The sequence below is a fragment of the Chrysemys picta genome, chromosome 25 (assembly GCF_011386835.1).
Source record: "Chrysemys picta bellii isolate R12L10 chromosome 25, ASM1138683v2, whole genome shotgun sequence".
Lineage (NCBI taxonomy): Eukaryota > Metazoa > Chordata > Testudines > Emydidae > Chrysemys > Chrysemys picta.
The window spans coordinates 1,930,136-1,953,112 of NC_088815.1; the positions used below are offsets into that span (position 1 = coordinate 1,930,136).

Sequence of the window (22,977 nt, forward strand, 5' to 3'; positions counted from 1 at the left end):
TGAACCATCACTCCAGATCCCAACATGCCCTGAACTTTGGGCAAGGTTGGGTAAAGCCCAGAACTTTGCAGCTGGTCCCTTTGTCAGTTCAGAGCTGAACCAAAATCCCAGATTAGAATGGCCTTGAGTTTGGGAAAGTTTGGACTCAGATCGGAATGCATTTGCAGCATCAGCCCATCTTCTTCGGGAATCTGACTCTAATGTCCCACAGGATCCAGACAGATTCACACTCTTACTCAGACAAACATCTCCATGGGCTGCTCTTTTTCCTTACAGACATTTTGTTTGGGTCACACTCCCAGAGCATTTAGCATGGTTCCAGATCTATCCACAAAACTAAGTAAAATCCCCACAGGTTAGGACATCTCTTTCATCTCTAAGATGATTCCAGTCATCTTAAACAATTTCTTCTGTGTACTTTTTCTGTAAAGCCTGATCTGTCTTACTTAAAGGCAGATCTGTCTGTCTGAAGTGTCAAGGGAAACTGAGGAAGCCTAAACCACTGAGGCTGGTGTTGCCCAGCAGTGTGATTGTAGTGGCTTTCATTAGTGCAAAGGATTAGGGCCAAAAGAAACCTGATGAGGTTCAACAAAGACAAGTGCAGAGTCCTGCACTTAGGATGGAAGAATCCCATACACTGCTACAGACTAGGGACCGAATGGCTAGGAAGCAGTTCTGCAGAAAAGGATGTAGGGGTTACAGTGGACGAGAAGCTGGATATGAGTCAACAGCGTGCCATTGTTGCCAAGAAGGCTAACGGCATTTTGAGCTGTATAAGTAGGGGCATTGGCAGCAGATCAAGGGTCGTGATCATTCCCCTCTATTCGACATTGGTGAGGCCTCATCTGGAGTACGGTGTCCAGTTTTGGGCCCCACACCACAAGAAGGATGTGGAAAAATTAGAAAGAGTCCAGTGGAGGGCAACAAAAATGATTAGGGGGCTGGAGCACATGACTTATGAGGAGAGGCTGAGGGAACTGGGATTGTTTAGTCTGCAGAAGAGAAGAATGAGGGGGGATTTGATAGTTGCTTTCAACTACCTGAAAGGGGGTTCCAAAGAGGATGGATCTAGACTGTTCTCAGTGGTAGCAGATGACAGAACAAGGAGCAATGGTCTCAAGTTGCAGTGGGGGACGTTTAGGTTGGATATTAGGAAAAACTTTTTCACTAGGAGGGTGGTGAAGCACTGGAATGGGTTACCTAGGGTGGTGGTGGCATCTCCTTCCTTAGAGGTTTTCAAGGTCAGGCTTGACAAAGCCCTGGCTGGGATGATTTAGTTGGGAATTGGTCCTGCTTTGAGCAGGGCGTGGACTAGATGACCTCCTGAGGTCCCTTCCAACCCTGATATTCTATGATTCTATGATTCTATGAAAGCCCCTTCTGAATTGTCACTTTGGGAAATGAGAACAGTATGGAGAAGAGGGTGCACTCACTAGGTGTTGAGTATATCAGGTAATTAAAATATTCAGTCTACCTATGGCCCAACCTTCAATCATCCCTTTGCTCTGACAGTCTTCTTCTGGAGAAAGTCCGACCCAATCCTCAAGAAGTAAATAGCTATCATGTTGCATAAGGTTCTCAGGCACTATGGTGATATGTGAAGTATATGGGGATAGATAGATAGATAGATAGATAGATCAGCTTCACTGTGACATTAATGGGAGTTTGGGGTGGCAGTTTCATGCTAGGCTGAAAACATTCCTCTCCACTTCTCTGGAAAGCCAGTTTCATGGTTAAAAAAGGCTGATGGAAAATGTCCAAGGGAGATAAGATACTAGAAAATTCTTTAAAATACGGCAAACCCTCCATGCTAGGGTTTCTGTAGCCATCCACCGATTTTGCACCAGAACAAAACTGCTCTGGAGTATAACTCATAGAATCATAGAATATCAGGGTTGGAAGGGACCTCAAGAGATCATCTAGTTCAACCCCCTGCTCAAAGCAGGACCAATTCCCAACTGACACAGAAGAAGAGCAAGATTGGATTCTCTGGTGCCAAGAACACCCACCACAACACTTTGGCACTCCCAATTCACATTGTAATGGCAGATTTTAAATCCATGCACCACAGCACTTTCCTTCATTTCCCGAATCACACCGAGCACTTCACGTGAGTTCTCAGGTTACGTGTGCCTTAGCTCCTGGCACTTGTCACTTTTGCTCATGTGATCATGGGGGTCAGAGCAGGAAGGGCCTCCCAGGTCACCAGGTCCTTTGCCGCAGTGCAGGTTTAGCCCAGGATCTCTTCTGACAAGTATGTTATCTAATCTGCTTTGGAATGTTTCCATTCAAGAGGCTGGAGCTGCTTCCATTGGTATGTGTTCCACTTCCGTCACTGAACAATCTGGTAGAAAGATTTCCTTTTGTCTAATGGAAGCATGCCCTTCTTTGGAATAAAGCCCTTGTTCCTTGCAAAGGAAGCCTGTTCCCTGAGTTGTTTACACTAATGTTGGACACAGCACAGAAGGCAGGTCTGTAATAAACAATTCTGTCTGGTTCCTGGACAATGGGCATGCCCGGCTAAGTCTGGTTCTATAGATCTCATCATGGACCAGCTGAAAAAAAATCTTTTCCATGTTTTGTATTATTTCTTCTTTGGGAAGTATAGTCTTTTCCAGTCCTGTATTTCTTTGAGCTACTGAAATTAGGTTCCTTCATCTGTACATTCATTTACAATTTGAAAGGACAGATGGATGGATTTACAATGGGGAAGGGCCTGACCTGAAAAAGAGGCTTGATAATAATAACATTTACCCCTTATTTAAGGATTAGCGAAAGGGGAATGCAGCTCCCACTCTGGGGTTAATCTGGCACTTTTCATTTTTTGGTCTCCTTCATTTTTCAGCTTTCTGAGCACCTCTCGCCATGTCTCTGAAAGCTGTCAGGGCACTGGGGATTCCTGGCTCGTGAGGCACTCTGCTTCCCTCCTAGTGGAATGTCCTTGGATTTCCTTGCCCAACGACCAAGAACCAGTACAGAATTGGCTCCCTACAGACCAGCCTCCTGCCTTGGTGTGAATAACACAAAGACCAGGGCGTCCAGTGCAAGAGGCAATGGCTTTCACTTAAAGACAGCTGAGATGAGATTATAGGAAAACTTCGTTCTCAGGGGAGAAAGGGTGTTCTGTAACATACTCCTTTTTTTTTTTTTTTTTTTAATACTTGACTCCTCTCCTCCAATGCTGAGACATTCAGTAGCCTGGTGTCAGTAAATCTATCTGGGGAGAGGCAAGCTCTGTCCTGCACTGATGGCCAGTTAAGTGCAGCTTCTACTGAAATCCCTGGCACCCTGGATACTGCAGAGACACTAAAAATAAGAAAGAAAGAAAGAAAGAAAGAAAGAAAGAAAGAAAGAAAGAAAAAGAAAGATGTTTTAATCAATAAGAGAGCACAGATATAATATATTCAAGTGCTTTAAACAAGATGTGGAAATCAGCTTCTCCTTCAGTCACCTGCTAAAACCTGACTTCAAGATTCTGTTACAAAGGCCTTGTCTACACTACGGGTTTAAAGGTCGACTTTAGCAGCGTTAAATCGAATTAAGCCTGGACACGTCCACACGACGAAGCCCTTTCTTTCGACTTAAAGGGTCCTTTAAACCGGTTTCTTTACACCACCTCCGACGAGGGGATTAGCGATAAAACCGGCCTTTGCGGGTCGGACTTGGGGTAGTGTGCACGGAATTCGACGTTATTGGCCTCCGGGAGCTATCCCACAGTGCTTCATTGTGACCGCTCTGGACAGCACTCTCAACTCAGATGCACTGACCAGGTAGACAGGAAAAGACCCGCGAATGTTTGAATTTCATTTCCTGTTTGCTCAGCGTGGAGAGCACAGGTGACCACGCAGAGCTCATCAGCACAGGTAACCGTGATGGAGTCCCAGGATCGCAAAAGAGCTCCAGCATGGACCGAACGGGAGGTACGGGATCTGCTCGCCATATGGGGAGATGAAGCAGTGATAGCTGAACTCCGTAGCAGTAAAAGAAATGGCAAAGTATTAGAAAAGATCTCCAAGGCCATGAAGGACCGAGGCCATAACAGGGACACACAGCAGTGCCGCGTGAAAATTAAGGAGCTACGGCAAGCTTACCACAAAGCCAGAGAAGCAAACGGAAGGTCTGGGGCAGAGCAGCAAACTTGCCGCTACTACGCGGAGCTGCATGCGATCCTAGGGGGTGCAGCCACCACTACCCCAACCGTGTGCTATGACTCTCTCACTGGAGAAACACACAGGGAAGACGGTTCGGGGAACGAGGAAGATGAGGATGGAGGTACTGTAGGTAGCTCACAGCAGCAAGGAAGCGGAGAAACCGGTTTCCCCAACAGCCAGGATATATTTGTGACCCTGGACCTGGAACCAGTAACCCCCGAACTCACCCAAGACCCTCAGGGCACACAGGAGACCTCTGGTGAGTGTACCTTTGTAAATATTTGTAAACATTACACATGGTTTAAAAGCAAGCGTGTTTAATGATTAATTTGCCCTGGCAATCGCGGCCAGTACATCTACTGGAAAAGTCTGTTAACGTGTATGGGGATGGAGCGGAAATCCTCCAGGGACATCTCCAGAAAGCTCTCCTTTATGTACTCCCAAAGCGTTTGCAAAAGGTTTCTGGGGAGGGCTGCCTTATCCCGTCCGCCATGGTAGGACACTTTACCACGCCAGGCCAGTAGCACGTAGTCTGGAATCATTGCATAACAAAGCATGGCAGCGTATGGTCCCGGTGTTTGCTGGCATGCAGACAATATCCATTCCTTATCTCTCTTTCTTATCCTCAGGAGAGTGATATCATTCACGGTCACCTGGTTGAAATGGGGTGATTTTATTAAGGGGACATTCAGAGGCGCCCGTTCCTGCTCTTCTGAACAGAAATGTTCCCCGCTGTTAACCACGCAGTGGAGGGGAGGGGTGAAGTGATCATCCCAGAGAATCGTGTGTGTGTGTGGGGGGGGTGGTTTACTTGTTTGTGCCACATGTTAACCGGGAAACCGCAGCCCCTCCTTTTACATTGAAAACCCATTTTAAATGGACAACCCAATTCATCCTTGATATGGGAAATGCGCTGCTGTTTGCAACCTTTCCCGCATGTTAAGAAGGTTAAAAAAGCCAAAACACTGTGGCCTACCATGGCTGCCTGCAAGCTGAAATATGCGACCTTGTAATGAAAGAGTGTACCCATTGTTCTCTAAAATGTGTCTTTTTTAACCACCTCTCCCTTCTCCTCCACCAGCTGCAAATGTTTCTCCTTCGCAGAGGCTAGTGAACATTAGAAAGAAAAAACGTAGGACGAGGGACGATATGTTCACGGAGCTGCAGATGTCCTCCCACGCTGATAGAGCACAGCAGAATGCGTGGAGGCAGTCAATGTCGGAAATGAGAAAAGCACAATATGAACGAGAGGAGAGGTGGCGGGCTGAATGGCGGGATGAAAAGAGCAAGTGGCGGGCTGAAGACGATAGGTGGCGTCAGCTTGCAGACAGATGGCAAGAGTCAATGCTCCGTCTGCTGGAGCATCAAACTGATATGCTCGAACGTATGGTTGAGCTGCAGGAAAGGCAGCAGGAGCAGAGACCACCGCTACAGCCCCTGTGTAACCAACAGCCCTCCTCTCCAAGTTCCATAGCTTCCTCACCCAGACGCCCAAGAACACGGTGGGGGGGCCTCCGGCCACCCAGTCACTCCACCCCAGATGATCGTCCAAGCATCAGAAGGCTGGCCTTCAATAAGACTTAAAGTTTTAAAATGCAGTGTGTCTTTTTCCATCCCTCCTCCCCCACCCATCCCAGGCTACCTTGGCAATTATCCCCCTACTTCTGTGAGGAACTAATAAAGAATGCATGAATGTGAAAAAACAATGACTTTATTGCCTCTGCAAGCGGTGCTCGAATTGGGGAGGGAAGGGTGGGGTGGTTGGTTTACAGGGAAGTAGAGTGAACCGGGTCGGGGGGGGGGGGGTTGGGGGGTTCATCAAGGAGAAACAAACAGAAGTTTCACACAGTAGCCTGGCCAGTCACAAAACTCGTTTTCAAAGCTTCTCTGATGCGCACCGCGCCCTGCTGTGCTCCTCTAACCGCCCTGGTGTCTGGCTGCGCGTAATCAGCGGCCAGGCGAGTTGCCTCAACCTCCCACCCCGCCATAAAGGTCTCCCCCTTACTCTCACAGATATTGTGGAGCGCACAGCAAGCAGCAATAACAATGGGGATATTCTTTTCGCTGAGGTCTGAGCGAGTTAGTAAGCTGCGCCAGCGCGCTTTTAAACGTCCAAATGCACATTCCACCACCATTCGGCACTTGCTCAGCCTGTAGTTGAACAGGTCCTGACTCCTGTCCAGGCTGCCTGTGTACGGCTTCATGAGCCATGGCATTAAGGGGTAGGCTGGGTCCCCAAGGATCACGATAGGCATTTCAACATCCCCAACGGTTACTTTCTGGTCCGGGAAGAAAGTCCCTTCCTCCAGCTTTCGAAACAGAGCAGAGTTCCTGAAGACGCGAACATCATGTACCTTTCCCGGCCATCCCACGTTGATGTTGGTGAAACGTCCCTTGTGATCCACCAGGGCTTGCAGCAGCACTGAAAAGTACCCCTTGCGGTTTACGTAGTCGGTGGCTTGGTGCTCCGGTGACAAGATAGGTATATGGGTTCCGTCTATGGCCCCGCCACAGTTTGGGAATCCCATTTCAGCAAAACCATCCACTATTGACTGCACGTTGCCCAGAGTCACTACCCTTGATATCACCAGGTCTTTCATTGCCCTGGCAAATTGGATCACAGCAGCCCCCACCGTAGATTTGCCCACTCCAAATTGATTCCCGACTGACCGGTATCTGTCTGGCGTTGCAAGCTTCCACAGGGCTATCGCCACTCGCTTCTCAACTGTGAGGGCTGCTCTCATCTTGGTATCCTGGCGCTTCAGGGCAGGGGAAAGCAAGTCACAAAGTTCCATGAAAGTGCCCTTACGCATGCGAAAGTTTCGCAGCCACTGGGAATCGTCCCATACCTGCAGCACGATGCGGTCCCACCAGTCTGTGCTTGTTTCCCGGGCCCAGAATCGGCGTTCCACGGCATCAACCTGCCCCAGTGACACCATGATTTCCACATTGCTGGGGCCTGTGCCTTGTGAGAGGTCTATGTCCATGTCAATTTCCTCATCACTCCCTTCGCCGCGCTGCAATCGCCTCCTCGGGTGGTCCGGGTTTCGCCTTGGCATGTCCTGGCTCTGCATATACTCCAGGACAATGCGCGTGGTGTTCATAGTGCTCATAACTGATCTGAGCGATGATCTGAGCGGGCTCCATGATCTCAGAGCTAGCTATGGCGCCTGGTCAGAAAAAAGGCGCGAAACTAGTATCTGATGGACCAGGAGAAGGAGGGAGGGCAGGAGGGAGGGAGGGCCGAGTGACGACATGGCGTACAGGTACAGGAACAGGGAATTAAAATCAAGAAAGGTGGCTGTGCATCAGGGAGAAACACAAACAACTGTCATACAGAATGGTCCCCCCAAAGATTAAACTGAAAACCCTGGGCTTAGCAGGCCGTTGATTTCACGGAGGAAGGGGAAGCAAATGAATACAGAACAAATCTATTTTTTACATCTTAAGCTGGCAGCCGACGGTGCAGCATGAGTGATAGCCTCTGCAGTATGATGATGACGGATACCAATCATAATATACCATCGTCTGCCAAAAGGCAAGGGGCTGCTGCTGTGTAGCAATGCAGCCCCACGTCTGCCAGCCCCACGTCCGCCAGCACCCAGCATCGCCCTCGGCCTCTTCTGGGTGCTTAGCAGACAATACTGGGCAATTGGCAGAAAATAGTATATTACGACTGGTAGCCATCATCATCGAAACAGGAGCATGTCTGCCCAGGTGGCCATGATTGACAGCCACTCCAGTACGACGACAATGGGTACCAATCATAATATACCATTGCCTACCAAAGGGCAAGGGGCTGGTGCAATGCAGCCCTACGGCTGCCAGCCCCACGGCTATCACTCATGCTACACCGTCTACCGCCAAAAGGCAGTTAGCAGCTGCTGCTGTGTAGCAATGCAGTCCCACGTCTGCCGGCACCCAGAGGACATATGGTGACGGTGAGCCCAGCTGAGCTGAGCGGGCTCCATGCTTGCCGTGGTATGTTGTCTGCACAGGTAACCCAGGTAAAAAGGCGCGAATCTATTGTCTGCCGTTGCTGTGACGAGGGGGGAGGGGCCTGACGACATGTATCCAGAACCGCCCGCGACACTGTTTTGCATCATCCGGGCATTGGGATCTCAACCCAGAATTCAAAGAAAAGGCGCGAAAGTAGTATCTGACGGACTAGGGGAAGGAGGGAGGGCGGGCCGAGTGACGACATGGCGTACAGGTACAGGGAATTAAAATCAAGAACGGTGGCTGTGCATCAGGGAGAAACACAAACAACTGTCACACAGAATGGTCCCCCCAAAGATTAAACTGAAAACCCTGGGTTTAGCAGGCCGTTGATTTGACGGAGGGAGGGGGAAGCAAATGAATACAGAGCAAATCTATTTTTTACATCTTAAGACGACGGTGCAGCGTGACTGATAGCCCTTGGCATCTTTCTGGGTGCTTGGCAGCAAATACTGGGCGCTTGGCAGTTAGTGTATGACGATGGTCTTCAGGCCTATTGCACGATCTGCTGCTCGGGGAAGACTCTGCTAATGTGCGATGACCCAACTTGTAATAGGACGGTTAACAGTCGTAATACACCATCTACTGCCAAAAGGCAAGCCCCATGGCTGCCAGCACCCAGATCGCCGATGAAGGCTACCAGTCTACTGCACCGTCTACCGCCAAAAGGCAGTTAGCAGCTGCTGCTGTGTAGCAATGCAGTCCCACGTCTGCCGGCACCCAGAGGACATATGGTGACGGTGAGCTGAGCTGAGCTGAGCGGGCTCCATGCTTGCCGTGGTATGTTGTCTGCACAGGTAACCCAGGTAAAAAGGCGCGAATCTATTGTCTGCCGTTGCTGTGACGGGGGGGGGGGGGGGGGAGGGGCCTGACGACATGTACCCAGAACCGCCCGCGACACTGTTTTTGCATCATCCGGGCATTGGGATCTCAACCCAGAATTCCAAGGGTTTTCTGCGGGAACTGTGGGATAGCTGTGGGATAGCTACCCATAGTGCAATGCTCCGGAAGTCGACGCTAGCCTCGTACTGTGGACGCGGTCCGCCGACTAGAGCACCTAGAGCATTTTATGTGGGGACACACACAATCGGCTGTATACAACCGATTTCAATAAAACCGGCTTCTATAAATTCGAACTAATTTCGTAGTGTAGACATACCCAAAGCCTGCTGGCAGAACCAAATGGAGAGCATTTCCCTCCCTGGACTGTAGTTTTTGGTGTCTGTGATGGAGACAGAAGAGCCCCAAACACAGGCAGATAGGCCAAGGGGAAACTGGTTTTCCAATATTTTATGTTGAAAATGTAAATGCATTTGTTATTTTTATATCTACTGGAATACAATAGACTAGAGGAGACCCAGAGTGGTGTCTGTCACTGGCCTTTCCTCAATACTACTTACCACCTGATAATCAATCTCTGTCATCTGCAAACATTATCAGCAGTGATTTCATAGCTCTCTTTGCAGATCACTGAATAAAACGATGAATAGCAACAGGCTTAATACTGATTGCTGCGGAACCCAGCGGTGAGGACCAGGGCATGGGCAGTCACACCTACTGGTCTGAGCCAGGAGTCAGGAACTAGAGCCCAGGGTCACAACTGGAAATGGGGTCAGGAGTCAAGACAAGGGTTGAGGCCAGAGTCAGAGTCAGGGGTCAAGACAGAGTCATGGGTAGGGCAGAGGAGCAGGGACCTGGAGCAGATGAGGATCTGGGATAAGGAGGGCAGGAACCAGGAGCAAGCAGGAAGGCAGGGCTCAGGAATCAGACGAGTAGGCAGGGTCCAAAGTGGCAGCCAGCCAGGGATTCACCTACCTGCTCAGTCAACTTCCTGTGTCTCCTTCCGGTTTAAGTGGTGCATCTGAGTCAGTTGGGGGAGGGGCGGACATCTTCCCCCATCAGGAGCTTCATGGGCAGAGCCATAGGTGCTGACTTCCTCACTACCCGGGGGGTGCTCGATTCCCCCTCCGCCCCAGGCTCGCCCCCACTCCACCCCTTCCCCCAAGCCCCCACCCCGCCTCTTCCCAGCCCCACTCCGCCCCTGTCCCAAAGGCCCCACCCCCCACCCTGCCTCTTCCCAGCCCCTCCCCCAAGCGCACCCTGTCCTCGCTCCTTCCCCTCCCTCCCAGTGTCTCCTGCACGCCACGGAACAGCTGATCGCAGTGTGCAGGAGGTGCTGGGAGGGAGGGGGAGGAATTGATCAGTGGGGCCGTGGGTGGGCGGGAGGTGCTGGTGGGAGGGAGGCAGCTGGTTGCCAGTGGGTGCTAAGCACCCGCTAACTTTTTTCTGTGGGTGCTCCAGCCCTGGAGCTCCCTCAGAGTCAGCACCTATGGGCAGAGCCCTGGTGAGCTAGAGCTCCACTAGCCCCTTTTCCCACTGGTTCCTGTGAGGTTCTGGGTGCGGCCGTGGTGTGAGCACTGCCTCAAGACCCGCAATCCCTCACACCACCAGAACCTCCCCATTTGAGATCATTCCCCATTGAGGTCTGACGACTATTAAGCCAGTCCTCAATCCACTTAACAGGTGCTCTATTGATATTGAATAGTGCTAATTTTATTGGCAGAATGTTGTACGATACTATGTCAAATGTCTTACGCAACATATTGCAAACATTATTATATTCCATCAGTGCAGTTCCCTTTATCCACAAAACATGTCATCTCATCAGAGAATGAAATCAGGTTTGTTTGACTAGACCTATTTCCATAAAGCCATGTTGACTGGCATTAATTATATTCCTCTCCTTTAAGTCTTTATCAATTGAATCCTACGCACACCTACCACAAAGAACGCAGAGACTAGCATGGCATTTGCTCTGGGTTATTCAGGAGGTCAGATCAATTATCATAATGGTCCCTTCTAGACACTGAAAATCTCTGACTCTGTGAGAGGTGCTGACTGTCCCATACAGGGATAGAGACTCCATGGAACGAACTCAGGGCATACAAGAGTTGTTGCCTTCATGCGGCGCTCTCCACACCACTCTGCCACTCCCAGGCCTTGCACCCAGATGTGTCGTTCATACCATCTCTCACTCGTGAGGTAAGTAGGGTGAAGTGCCTCAATAGCTGGCAATCGGTCAAATTCTTGGGGAAAAGACCAAGGATGAAATGGGGGAAAGACACCTGAGGAGGCAGGGAGCTGCGAAGTAACAGCTAGCCCATTAGCCAAGGTCCATAGACATTAAGAGGAAACAGATTTGCTGCTGGCACTTGATCTATTCTCTCATTACATTAAACAGGAAAAGAGAGAGACCCTGAAGGTAACGGGCTAAAGACAGTGAAGTCACTACTGGCCAAACAATGACATCAGTTGACAGATTAACTCCCAGCCGAGCTGAGTGGTGGATCACGCATGAGAAGAGTCTGCAACCAGCCAAGACAATAAAAGGAAAAGTCTATTTCCAGCTGAACAAAAATATTAACATTAATCACAAGAGGACACAAGAATGATGCAGATCCCTGCGGGCGGTGAGGGAATTCCTGCCAAACAGCCCATGACTCGAAGACATCTGCTCTTTGTGTTTGTCCTGAGCAGGCCACAAGCTGGACTGCTTTCCTATCCCACCAAGTTAAAGCCAAGAACCCTGCCTCCCTACGCTGTCTGCGAATTTGGAAATGGCTGCTGTCATTAAATGCCCTGCTGGACACGGGTCTTTTCTCGCCACAGTTGACCTCTATATGTTTTGCTGAAGTATTTCAGACAACAAATTGCTTCCCCTTGAGATTTGTCCCAGTGCAGGTCTCAGTGCACAAACTTTTCATTCTATTTCATTTTTCCTGGGAATTTATCAGTGTTTATTAGCACAGCAACAAAAACAGGTAAAAATCACTGCAAAACACTATTAATAATTTTTCTGGGTAAATATCGGGGTCTATCTTGGTGAATGGAAGGACAGGGGAAAGAAAGTGTTCAGTAGATTAATGCTTTGAATTCCATTCATCAATGTGGTTTTCTGCAGAACTAAAACAACTCAGAACACAATGCCACCTTTGAGTTTAAAAAAACAATAGATCTCTAATCTAAACTTTTCATTTGAATAAACAGTTTACTGTTGTAGACTTAGAACTATTAGCCTATAAATATTTACATTTAATAATTGGGCCACACCATTTGCAGTGCATACACTCAACTTTATCCTTTTCTCCTGTTTTTTTTTTAAACTTTTGAATACTTCCTTGTGTTCTGAAACGTATTCTGATACAGATTTTCATTTTCTTCCCATTTTAGTGTGTAAGATCTTTAAACCATTATCTGCTAACAGCTTGAAATGTGTACATGGTGGGATGAGATTCATAAGTACGTTCACATGCGCACGCACTGCAGAGCTTTTGTGAGTGCCTGTTTGTTTATTGTGTGTATCTTCTAGACTAATACATAGCTTTACTTCAACAGGCAACTTTGCATATACACACAGACCATGCAATGTATTGTACTTTCCTAATAAAACAAGTTATTTTTTATATATTTGAATGATACAAAAGTAGGGTGAAAATCTGAAAAAACTGAATAATACTTTTTGTAAAACCTGGGAAATTTTCTGTAAAAATCGGTTTAAACTGAAATGAAGGGCTTAGCTTGATTATAGACAATGGTTACTTTTGGCTTCAACATCCTTCTGGAGGTATAGCATAAAGCATGGAAAGCTAACCAGTCACGTTGCCATTCTTTCTGTTATGTTCATGGCATATACCCAGAGACATTAGATAAAAACATAAACATTCTTGCTGGAAGGTTGCAGCATAACATGACTTTTTTTCTTAGAATCCAGAATCTTAAAACACAAGAACCAAAAACAGAGTGAGACAAAGCAGACTGCTCCTTAAGGCTGAGAGGCACAACTCACCCCGCCTTGCTTTAGGCTAGCTCTTTGCAAACTGACTGCTGAGACCATAGGCGCTGACTTTTACTTTTCCCAAGGGGTGCTTCACCCCTGCTCTGTCTGAGGCTCCGCCCCCACTCCATCCCTTCTCCCAAGGCCCCACCCTTGCTCTGCCTCCCTCCCCCAAGGCCCTGCCCTCATTCCACCTCTTTCCACCCCCACTCCATCCCCTCCCCGAGACCCCAGTCCGCCCTCCACTCACTGGTCTCGTCCCTCCCCCAAGCTCCTCCCGAGCTGCCAAACAGCTGTTTGATGGTACCCCCAATTAGCTGATTGAGGCCGCTGCTGAACAGCTGTGGTTGGTATGTACTGGGCACCCACCATCTTTTTCCGTGGGTGTTCCAGCCCTGGAGCACCCATGGAGTCGGTGCCTATGGCTGAGACCCAAACTGCACACCTCCCTACAGAGCCCCCTAGTCTTCAAGCAGGACCAGGAAACCCCTTACACTTAAAATGATAGCTTGTCATTTTAATACAGTTTTTGGTACACCACACACTTTCTAGTTTAGCATCCAAACAGCAAAAAGTTTGCAGTTTATTGGGGAGATAAAACTGGGCTGAATTTGCTGTTAAAGACAGTATATATCTTTGTTTGCTAGCCTGAGTAATGCATGGGGCAGGAAGCAATTACAGTGGCTCTCCACTGACTGGCCCTAATACAGACAAAGCCAATTGGTCAAAAGTTTTATCCCTAATTTGCAGCCTCGTCTGCTAACCCAGCCCTGAGCTACCACTGACCAAAGACTCCCGCTCATGTCTGATTGTGTGCTGGTTTTGTGATGTGGACGAATATCCCATAAGCCAGGGGTTCTCAACCTTTCTCTTTCTGAGGCCCCCCCCAACATGCTATAAAAACTCCACAGCCCAGCTGTGTCACAACAACTATTTTTCTGCATATGAAAGCCAGGGCCGGCGTTACGGGGTAGCAAGCAAGGCAATTGCCCAGGGCCCTATGCCACAGGAGACATTGCGAAGCCAAGTTGCTCAGGCTTCGGCTTTTGCCCCAGGTGGTGGGGCTTGGGGCCCCAGGCTGCAGTCCTGCATGGTGGGGCTTTGGTTTCTGCTCTGGGCCCTAGCAAGTCTCACATTAGCCATGCTTGGGAACCCCCTGAAACCTGCTCGCAGCCCCTCTGGGGTCCCCGACCCCTAGTTGAGAGCCACTGCCCTAAGTTCTCTGGTGAGACCATCCAACTGACTACTCGTGAGACAATTTCATCTGGACACTAGTACTAAACATTCACTGTCCCCTTCCATTGCTGAGCACCCTCCGCTTCCCCCATCCAGGGCTGGCTCTAGGATTTTTGCCGCCCCAAGCAAAAACAATTTTGGCCGCCCCCCCCCCCCCCCGCCCTGTTTTTTTCTTACCCCCGCCCCGGCACTGCCTCAACTCCGCCCCTTCCCCAAATCCCCAGCCCTGCCTCCTCCCCCCAGGCTCTCAAGCCTAGGAGGAAGGGAGGGAGAGGGAGAAGCAGCGCGTGCGCCGCGGCCACTCGGGGTCTCCCCCTCCCTCCCAGGCTCTCAAACCTGGGAGGGAGGGGGAGCAGCGGCGCGCGAATCAGCTGTTTCGCGCGCCGCGGCCACTCAGGATCTCCCCCTCCCTCCTGGGTTTGAGAGCCTGGGAGGGAGGGCGAGCAGCGGTGCGCGAGCGGCAGCAGCGGAGGTGAGTTAGGGCAGCCGCCGGGGCACATTTTTAGGGGCGGCATGGCCCGCGCCAGAATGCTGCCCCTAAAAATGTGCCGCCCCAAGCACCAGCTTGTTTTGCTGGTGCCTAGAGCCGGCCCTGCCCCCATCTGAGCCCTCATGCCTCTTAGTTAGTTATAGTTTTAAATTCAAATCTGATTTTCTTAAGCCTTCTTCTGAATTGCCCAGCTGTGCTCTCACTCGCTTGCATTTATTGAATTTTGTAAGTGCTCTGAGATTTTCCAAACAGGGTTTGTATCATGTTTTCTATGGTAGTAAACAGATGTGACACTGACACGGGTCAGATGGTGGAGATAAGAGCTGGACGTGCAGAGACAGAACAGTGAATTGCCCTAGTCCCTCTGTACATGGTTAGGTTAGATGGGATTTGGGCTCAGTTTCAAAGCTTCAGTAGGTCGGGATGGGTCCCTCCCCCTGTTCTGCAAAGAATGGGCTGCTCTGATTATTGCCTTTCATCTCAAAGGACTCCAGAGCATGGTACAACGGGGTGCTTTAGTGCACTATTAAAATGCAGCTACAGCTGGGGTGGAACAAAGCAGCTATGTAACAAATCAGAACAATACTACTTTAAAGTTTAGGACAAAAGGTGAACCTGGACGGGCAATTTAGATGATCAGAATGGAAATTCCCAAGTTGGAAAATGGCGAAGGATACTAATGACATAGGGACAGTTTTAGGAACATAGGGATTACTATATGGGCTCAGATCAGGTCCATCTACTTTGGTTTCCTGTCTTTGGCAGTGACCAGTATGAGAAGCGATAGAAGAGAGTGCTAGAATCTCAGAGGACAGTTATGGAATAAGCTGCCTATTGGGAAGTTTTCTCATAATCCCCATCACTTGGGAGCAGGGAGAGCTCAGTGGTTTGAGTCTTGGCCTGCTAAACCCAGGGTTGTGAGTTCAAGCCTTGAAGGCCACTTAGGGATCTGGGGTAAAATCAGTACTTGGTCCTGCTAGTGAAGGCAGGGGGCTGGACTTGATGACCTTTCAGGGTCTCTTCCAGTTCTATGAGATAGATATATCACTCAGCACATGTCTACACTTCAAACCAGGGGTGTGAGCCCAGTTTAAGGAGCTTCTCAGGTCAATCCCAGTTGAGATGTGGGGGATGTACTCAGGGCAGCTAGACCCTCACTGTTGTGTCTGCACTGCTATTTTTAGCTTGCTAGTTCAATCAGCACTAGCATGGGTATGTCTCTTCCAGCTGGAAATTAAACCCCAGTTTGAAGTGTAGATATACTCTTAGTGATTGGCTCATACCCTGAACTCCCCTATAGTTTTCATCCTATCTAATATAATGCTAACTATTCTCATTACCCTTCTTTGAATTCTACTAATCACTTGACCTCCCTGATCCTGTGTCAGTGAGTTCCACAGGTTTGATGTGCAAAAAAGGTGTTCTTAATCAATTTTAAATGTGTTGCCTTTCAGTTTCATTAGAAGACCTCAGTTCTTGTGTCTGAGTAATAAGAGCACACAAATATACCTTCTCTCTAATGTCATTATTTCTGGTGCCTGGAGTATGTCCCCTCTTATTTCTCTGCCCTCTAACCTAAACAGTCTAGCACTGGTCAAAACTCAGAATTTCCATTCTAGGAAAAATTCCGACATTTCAAAATTTACTTTCATCCCAAATCAGAACAAAATATCAGAATTTCAATATTTGCAGTGACATTAAAATTCTGAAAAAATTGGGAAATTTGTTTTCAGTAAAGTTGAAGTGTTTCATTTCAACCATAATATAGTATAGTATAAAACTAGAAATGATAAAATTGAAACAAAATACTTCAACCTTGTCAGTGTGTCAACCTAACTGAAATGAAATGTTTTGATAACATTTAATCAAAAATGTAAACTAAATGAATACATTCTTGTGAGACATTTCAATTTTATCAAATCAACATTTTATAACAGAAAACTGTTAATCAGTAATTTTTCAACCAACTCTAATTCTAACCTTTTGTTTATTACTTTAACTATGATTGCACAATGGGCAAAAAATTTTCACTGAGCTATCATGACACCCATCTGTTTGTCCTGAGAGGTTACTTCCAGTTTAGGCCCTGATTCAGCAAAGATTTTAAGCACATGCTTGCATGTTTGGCTGAATCAAGGCTTTGGAACACAGTAATACTTATGAGCAGTTTGGAGTATTCCCTCCAATGCGCATTACTCTGCATTTTTCAGCACTAAATTTAATCTGTTGTGTTGTGAATTCTTCAAGCTTTATTGATCCTTCTGAAGTTCTCACGGTCTTCTCTACTCTGCACTAATTTAAAGGAATTTTTTTTGTGATCTTCAAATTGTGCCACCTCACTGGTCCTTTTCCACACATTAATAAATACATTAAGTAACACTCATCCTACAGTGGAACCTTGGGGCACCCACTCCTGTTAGCCTTTTGCCCTATTGAAAATTACTATTTATTGGTGCACGGAAGAGTGGCCTCCATCAGTCACCACCTCTTACAGCTGCACTCTGGAGTTTCCTTGGTGGTCCTGTACGACAATAATTACCAGGTCTGACCTTGCTTATCTTGTCATAACCAGTGAGCTGAGAGCCCTGGACTAAATCCCTTGCGGAGGAATGGGAGGAACAGATTTAAAAGCACTCACTGATTATTTCTCATGGTATGTTGGACACCTTGTAAAAGTGGGCAAGCCAAGACAGACTGCAGCTGTGGACTGGGACTCTTCCCGACCCTGCAGATCTCTGCACTATTCAGTATAGTTTTAGCATTATATTCATCTTCCTGCCTAGGGACTAATTAGCTCCACCCTCATTTGAGTGCTCGGCCAAAAATAAAGGGAGAAACATTTGCATTTTCCCCCTACATAAGCCAGGAATCCAGGACCATGAAGTAGAAAGATCTTCTGAGAATCTGATATTTACAACAGGTTTTTCAGTTGTCAAAGCTCCCATATCTAAATATGGAAATATTCTCACACACGAGTGGCCAAAGGTAAAGAACAAGGTGTGTTCTTGGGTCTGATCGTTTCTGATGTACCAAAGGAACTGAGCTGGAGATGAAAGGCTTTCTGGGGTCTCCTTGTCTGTAGCAGGACTGAAATGCCTTGCCAAAGTCACGCCTTTTTTCACACATGTAAACTCCTGAATGTCTTCTTTAACCCTTTCCTCACCAAGTTCAGCACATGCAGAGGCCAGCAGAGCTCAGGAAGGCCTCAGGCCAAAGAACAACTTGAAAAAAACAGTGCCATACCATGGAGCCCAGCCGGTCTGCAAAGAGCACATGGAGGGGGGTGAATGCGAGGGGGCGCACAGGGGTTGAATGTGCTCAGAGCGCTGGGCCAGTGGATTTAATTAATTTTTTTAATTAATGGAGATATCCCATCTCCTAGAACTGGAAGGGACCTTGAAAAGTCATCGAGTCCAGCCCCCTGCCTTCACTAGCAGGACCAAATACTGATTTTGCTCCAGATCCCCAAATGGCCCCCTCAAGTATTGAACTCACAACCCTGGGTCTAGCAGGCCAATGCTCAAACCACTGAGCTATCCCTCCCTCTGCTATGGAAATATGGATGCACATCTTGGACTGACTGGAGGAGAGTCAGGAAGCCATAAGAGGAGGATGTGGCAGTCATCAAGGTGAGAGACAGCCAGGGCCTGGGCAGCCTGGGGCCTGGAAACAGTGGGGGCGAAAGACCTCTCTGGTTTTAAGATCAAGCTTGATAAGTTTATGGAGGGGATGGTTTGATGGGATACAGTGATTTTAGTCAATAGGTCGATAACAATGGTCAATGATGGGATATTAAAAGTTACTACAGAGAACTTTTCCAGAAGGTCTGGCTAGAGAATCTTGCCCGCATGCTCGGGGTTCAGCTGATCGCCACATTTGGGGTCGGGAAGGAATTTTCCTCCAGGGTAGATTGGCAGAGGCCCTGGAGGTTTTTCACCTTCCTCCGCAGCATGGGGCAGGAGTCGCTTGCTGGAGGATTCTGAGCGACTAGAAGTCTTTAAATAATGATTTGGTGAGTTCAACAGCTAAGTCAAGGGAGAGAATTCTTCCAGGAGTGGGTGGGTCAGGTTTTGTGGCCGGCATCATGCGGGAGGTCAGACTAGATGATCATAATGGTCCCTTCTGACCTTAGAGTCTATGAGTCTATGAGCCTTGTGTTCACACCTTATACTCTATTGTAATACGCCTTGGGAGGTATCATTTGAAAATTCATAACTCACTGCTCATTGATATTCTGGTGTGAGGTGTATGTGCTGTGTATTGGGAGGTATGGATGTGTGCTGGAATTGTGACTAAAATGTGTGTAAACCAGGCATGTTGGGAGAGTTGGTAAACCCATCTGCCCTAGACAAAGGGATGTGTGTTTGCTTCTCTCGGTCATAAAGGCAGAGACAATGATGGTTTTTTACAGTTTTTACATATCAAGTGAACAAAGCTATGAAGTGCGGGAGGAGCCAGGATGATGTATAAACCCAGCAGGAGAGAGTAATTTGGTCATGGTTCTACTTTTCAAAGAATACATTGCAAAGGTTTACTGGTCTATAAAGCCTGGGGGGCTGAACCTCAAGAAATAATAAATTGAGTCAATGATTGTATATAATATTACTGTATCACTGTGGGATGTCTGTATTAAAACTCTATGAGGAAATAGGAATACTTAATATTATGCTTCAAAGTCTGTGGTCAAACAGGGAGAAACAGGTTCCCTCCCAGACAGGCGGAAACACAGCTATTTACCTATCTTCTATGTAAATTAAACCTGGTGAAATCAGACAATGGAAGTCCCATGTACATAAAGGGGGATGGGAAGCCCACAGGAAGAGAAAACAGCATGAGGTCATCCCGCCTCTTAAAACCAAGTCATTGAACTTTGGAAGATATAAGCAAAAACAGAAGCCATCCTTGGCATCCATCACTAGACAGACATGGGGGAGGACCCATCTTTCTCTTGCTAGCTGAAAAAGATGGGTCCTTCAACCAAGCTGGGTGGGTTGAAGACTCTGGAAACGGAATATAGGTGAGAAACGTGCTTAGACAAAGATCTTTCCCCTAGGAAGACATGGAAAGCTGGCACCTTGTACTTCTGTGGAAGGTCCTGACTGAGGGAAAGTCAGCCATTGCTGGGGGAGGGAAATGACTGGTGCAAGAAACCATCTGCAACAAAGCCTGTACTTTGCTAGAGTTTTAGACTTTTAGATGCGTCTTTTCACTTTTTTTTTCTTGTAACCCTTTTTTGACTGTACCTCTTATCCTTGAATTCACCTACAATCCTATCTTATTTTGTTAATAAACTTATTTTACTATTAATATAAACCATCTCAGTGCGGTGTTTAAAGGGATTCATAGATTCATAGATTCTAGGACTGGAAGGGACCTCGAGAGGTCATCGAGTCCAGTCCCCTGCCCGCATGGCAGGACCAAATACTGTCTAGACCATCCCTGATAGACATTTATCTAACCTACTCTTAAATATCTCCAGAGATGAAGATTCCACAACCTCCCTAGGCAATTTATTCCAGTGTTTAACCACCCTGACAGTTAGGAACTTTTTCCTAATGTCCAACCTAGACCTCCCTTGCTGTAGTTTAAGCCCATTGCTTCTTGTTCTATCCTTAGAGGCTAAGGTGAACAAGTTTTCTCCCTCCTCCTTATGACACCCTTTTAGATACCTGAAAACTGCTATCATGTCCCCTCTCAGTCTTCTCTTTTCCAAACTAAACAAACCCAATTCTTTCAGCCTTCCTTCATAGGTCATGTTCTCAAGACCTTTAATCATTCTTGTTGCTCTTCTCCGGACCCTCTCCAATTTCTCCACATCTTTCTTGAAATGCGGTGCCCAGAACTGGACACAATACTCCAGCTGAGGCCTAACCAGAGCAGAGTAGAGCGGAAGAATGACTTCTCGTGTCTTGCTCACAACACATCTGTTAATACATCCCAGAATCATGTTTGCTTTTTTTGCAACAGGATCACACTATTGACTCATATTTAGCTTGTGGTCCACTATAACCCCTAGATCCCTTTCTGCCGTACTCCTTCCTAGACAGTCTCTTCCTATTCTGTATGTGTGAAACTGATTTTTTCTTCCTAAGTGGAGCACTTTGCATTTGTCTTTGTTAAACTTCATCCTGTTTAACTCAGACCATTTCTCCAATTTGTCCAGATCATTTTGAATTATGACCCTGTCCTCCAAAGCAGTTGCAATCCCTCCCAGTTTGGTATCATCCGCAAACTTAATAAGCGTACTTTCTATGCCAATATCTAAGTCGTTGATGATGTGTGTATTTACCCCAGTTAATAAGCTGTCATGTGCTTCTGAATCTATAGAGGAACAAATGAATCGTATTGTCCAGGAGAGGGCTGGATATAGCAGAGCACACTCTTTGGGGAAATTCGGGACTGGGCGTGAGTTGGGGTCACCCTGTTGGTTATGACCGTGGCTGGTGGAAGCCAGAGTGGGGGGCAGACAGGCTGCTGGGCTCAGAGCTGTTGGCCCAGGGCTGTCAGTGTGCGACCTGTGCGCCGGTAGGCTGGTTATGAGTGTCCCATGTTGGGAGGTACAGCAGCAAGGCATTGTGAGGCACTAGGGGTACAACTCCTCACTGGTCTGCATTGCACCCTGAACCCTGTGACAGCCTGGATGCATGTTTTGGAGTTGGGAACGGAGACGACTGGGCAGATGGTGGAGCTGATGCTGCAAGATTTAGTGAGCGTGCTAATGTCTGCAGGACAGGGAGTATGGTTGGGTTACCAGGGTGGTGGAGAAGAAAGGACAGGGGAGGAGCTGGGTAGGAAGGGGAGGCATTTCCTATGGCAGATCCCGGATGAGGCACGTTCTCCAGAGGTATGAGGTGACATTCTCCAGATTTAAACAGGAGGTGGCTGAGGGCAGCGGGGTTCGAATTTGTTTCTCCAGCTTGTCTGTCAGAGCCTAGGACTCTTGGTCTTCAGGACGCATTGCCAGGGCCATTGCTCAGGCTTCTCCCAAGTGCCCGCTGGGAGAGGCATTCGCTGTACTTGGGAGGGGCTCTTCTGGGGGTCTGTGGAGTGGGGTGCTGGTGGAGACCCAGGATTGGAGCGGGATCCAGTGCTGTTTTAGCCTTTGCACAGTACTCTGCACAATTAAAAAAAAACCACATACCCTGCGCTTTAGATTTCTTTTCCAGAGCACTTGACAAACACACGCTATTAACCAGCCAGCAGCTCCAGCGCTTAGCCAGCACATTGGGGATGCCGATCTCAGGAGATCCCCCTTTTGGGTGAGACTTCCCAGATTTTCTGGTTTCAGAGAGGCCAGAAATAGTCTGCATCTTGGAACTTCCAGTCCCTTGGAGAGGTTCACAGCGAGGTTCAGGTCACAGTTTGGATCCCATCCCTCGTTCTGGGGTTCCTGAGTGATGACTGATTTGTGCTGCATAATTCAAGACATTGCCTAGCTTTGTAAAACAAATCTGCAGCCCCACTGGTCCCAAGAAAGCTGGAGTTGCTTTGTCTATTGAGAAAGGAAAACAAAATCTAGCACAAAGCATTGGCGAGGGAAACACTAGATGAGCTCACAGGTCTTTTCCTCTGCATTGAATAAAAACATGTCTCTGGCATGTGGGGGCAAGTTCTGTTCTCCAGATGAGTAACGCCGGTCTTCACTGGTGGGTAACCGGACTCTTGTTAATTGGTCCTGCCTCTCTGGAGAGGGAATTCAGAAGGCAACTGGATGGAAGCAAAATGAGTTTGGGTCCACAACCAAGAGAAACATGTCGGCCAAACAAGGCAGCATAATGCAGCCTAGAGGCAGGCCCAGCACGAAGCAGAGGCTGAGGCACTGCAGGGCTATACCATTTTGTTAGCGCTTATTACTGGCACAGCAGAGGGGCTGCGGCTTATAAAGAGGTGTCTTGGCAGGGCTTGGAGGGGCCTGTGGCTGGCGCAGCAGTGGCTGTTCACAGTGTGGTCCCAGGAGAATTGGAAGAGTTCTATGGGGGCCATTAGCAGAAGAGTCGCTGGCTTTATCAGCATCCAGTACCCTGAGTCCTTGACTTCCGGGAGCACTAAGTTTACTTCAAGGAAGAAAGAAAATGAAAAGAGTCAAGAAGACAAGGTCAATACTGGGATCAGCTTTAATTAAATTGCTGAGCATGGACCAGATTCTGAACAAAGCGACTCACTATTTCAGAGGAGTTTCCAGAGGGCTCCTGGCAGCAGGAGAGGCATGCGAGATGCTTGACTTCGTAAAAGATGCACATAAATATGTTTCAAAGACTCAAATGTTT

The 22,977-nt window shown here is 47.9% G+C and overlaps 1 protein-coding gene across 1 annotated transcript; it reads left to right on the top strand.

The window, feature by feature from the left end:
- The first annotated feature begins 2,397 nt into the window (after positions 1-2,397).
- LOC135977438 (uncharacterized) lies at positions 2,398-5,878 on the top strand. Its single transcript, XM_065578434.1, has 2 exons — positions 2,398-4,410; positions 5,233-5,878. Exons 1-2 carry the CDS (start codon positions 3,873-3,875, stop codon positions 5,733-5,735), a joined length of 1,041 nt encoding a protein of 346 aa, XP_065434506.1. The 5' UTR covers positions 2,398-3,872; the 3' UTR covers positions 5,736-5,878.
- The last annotated feature ends 17,099 nt before the right edge of the window (positions 5,879-22,977 follow it).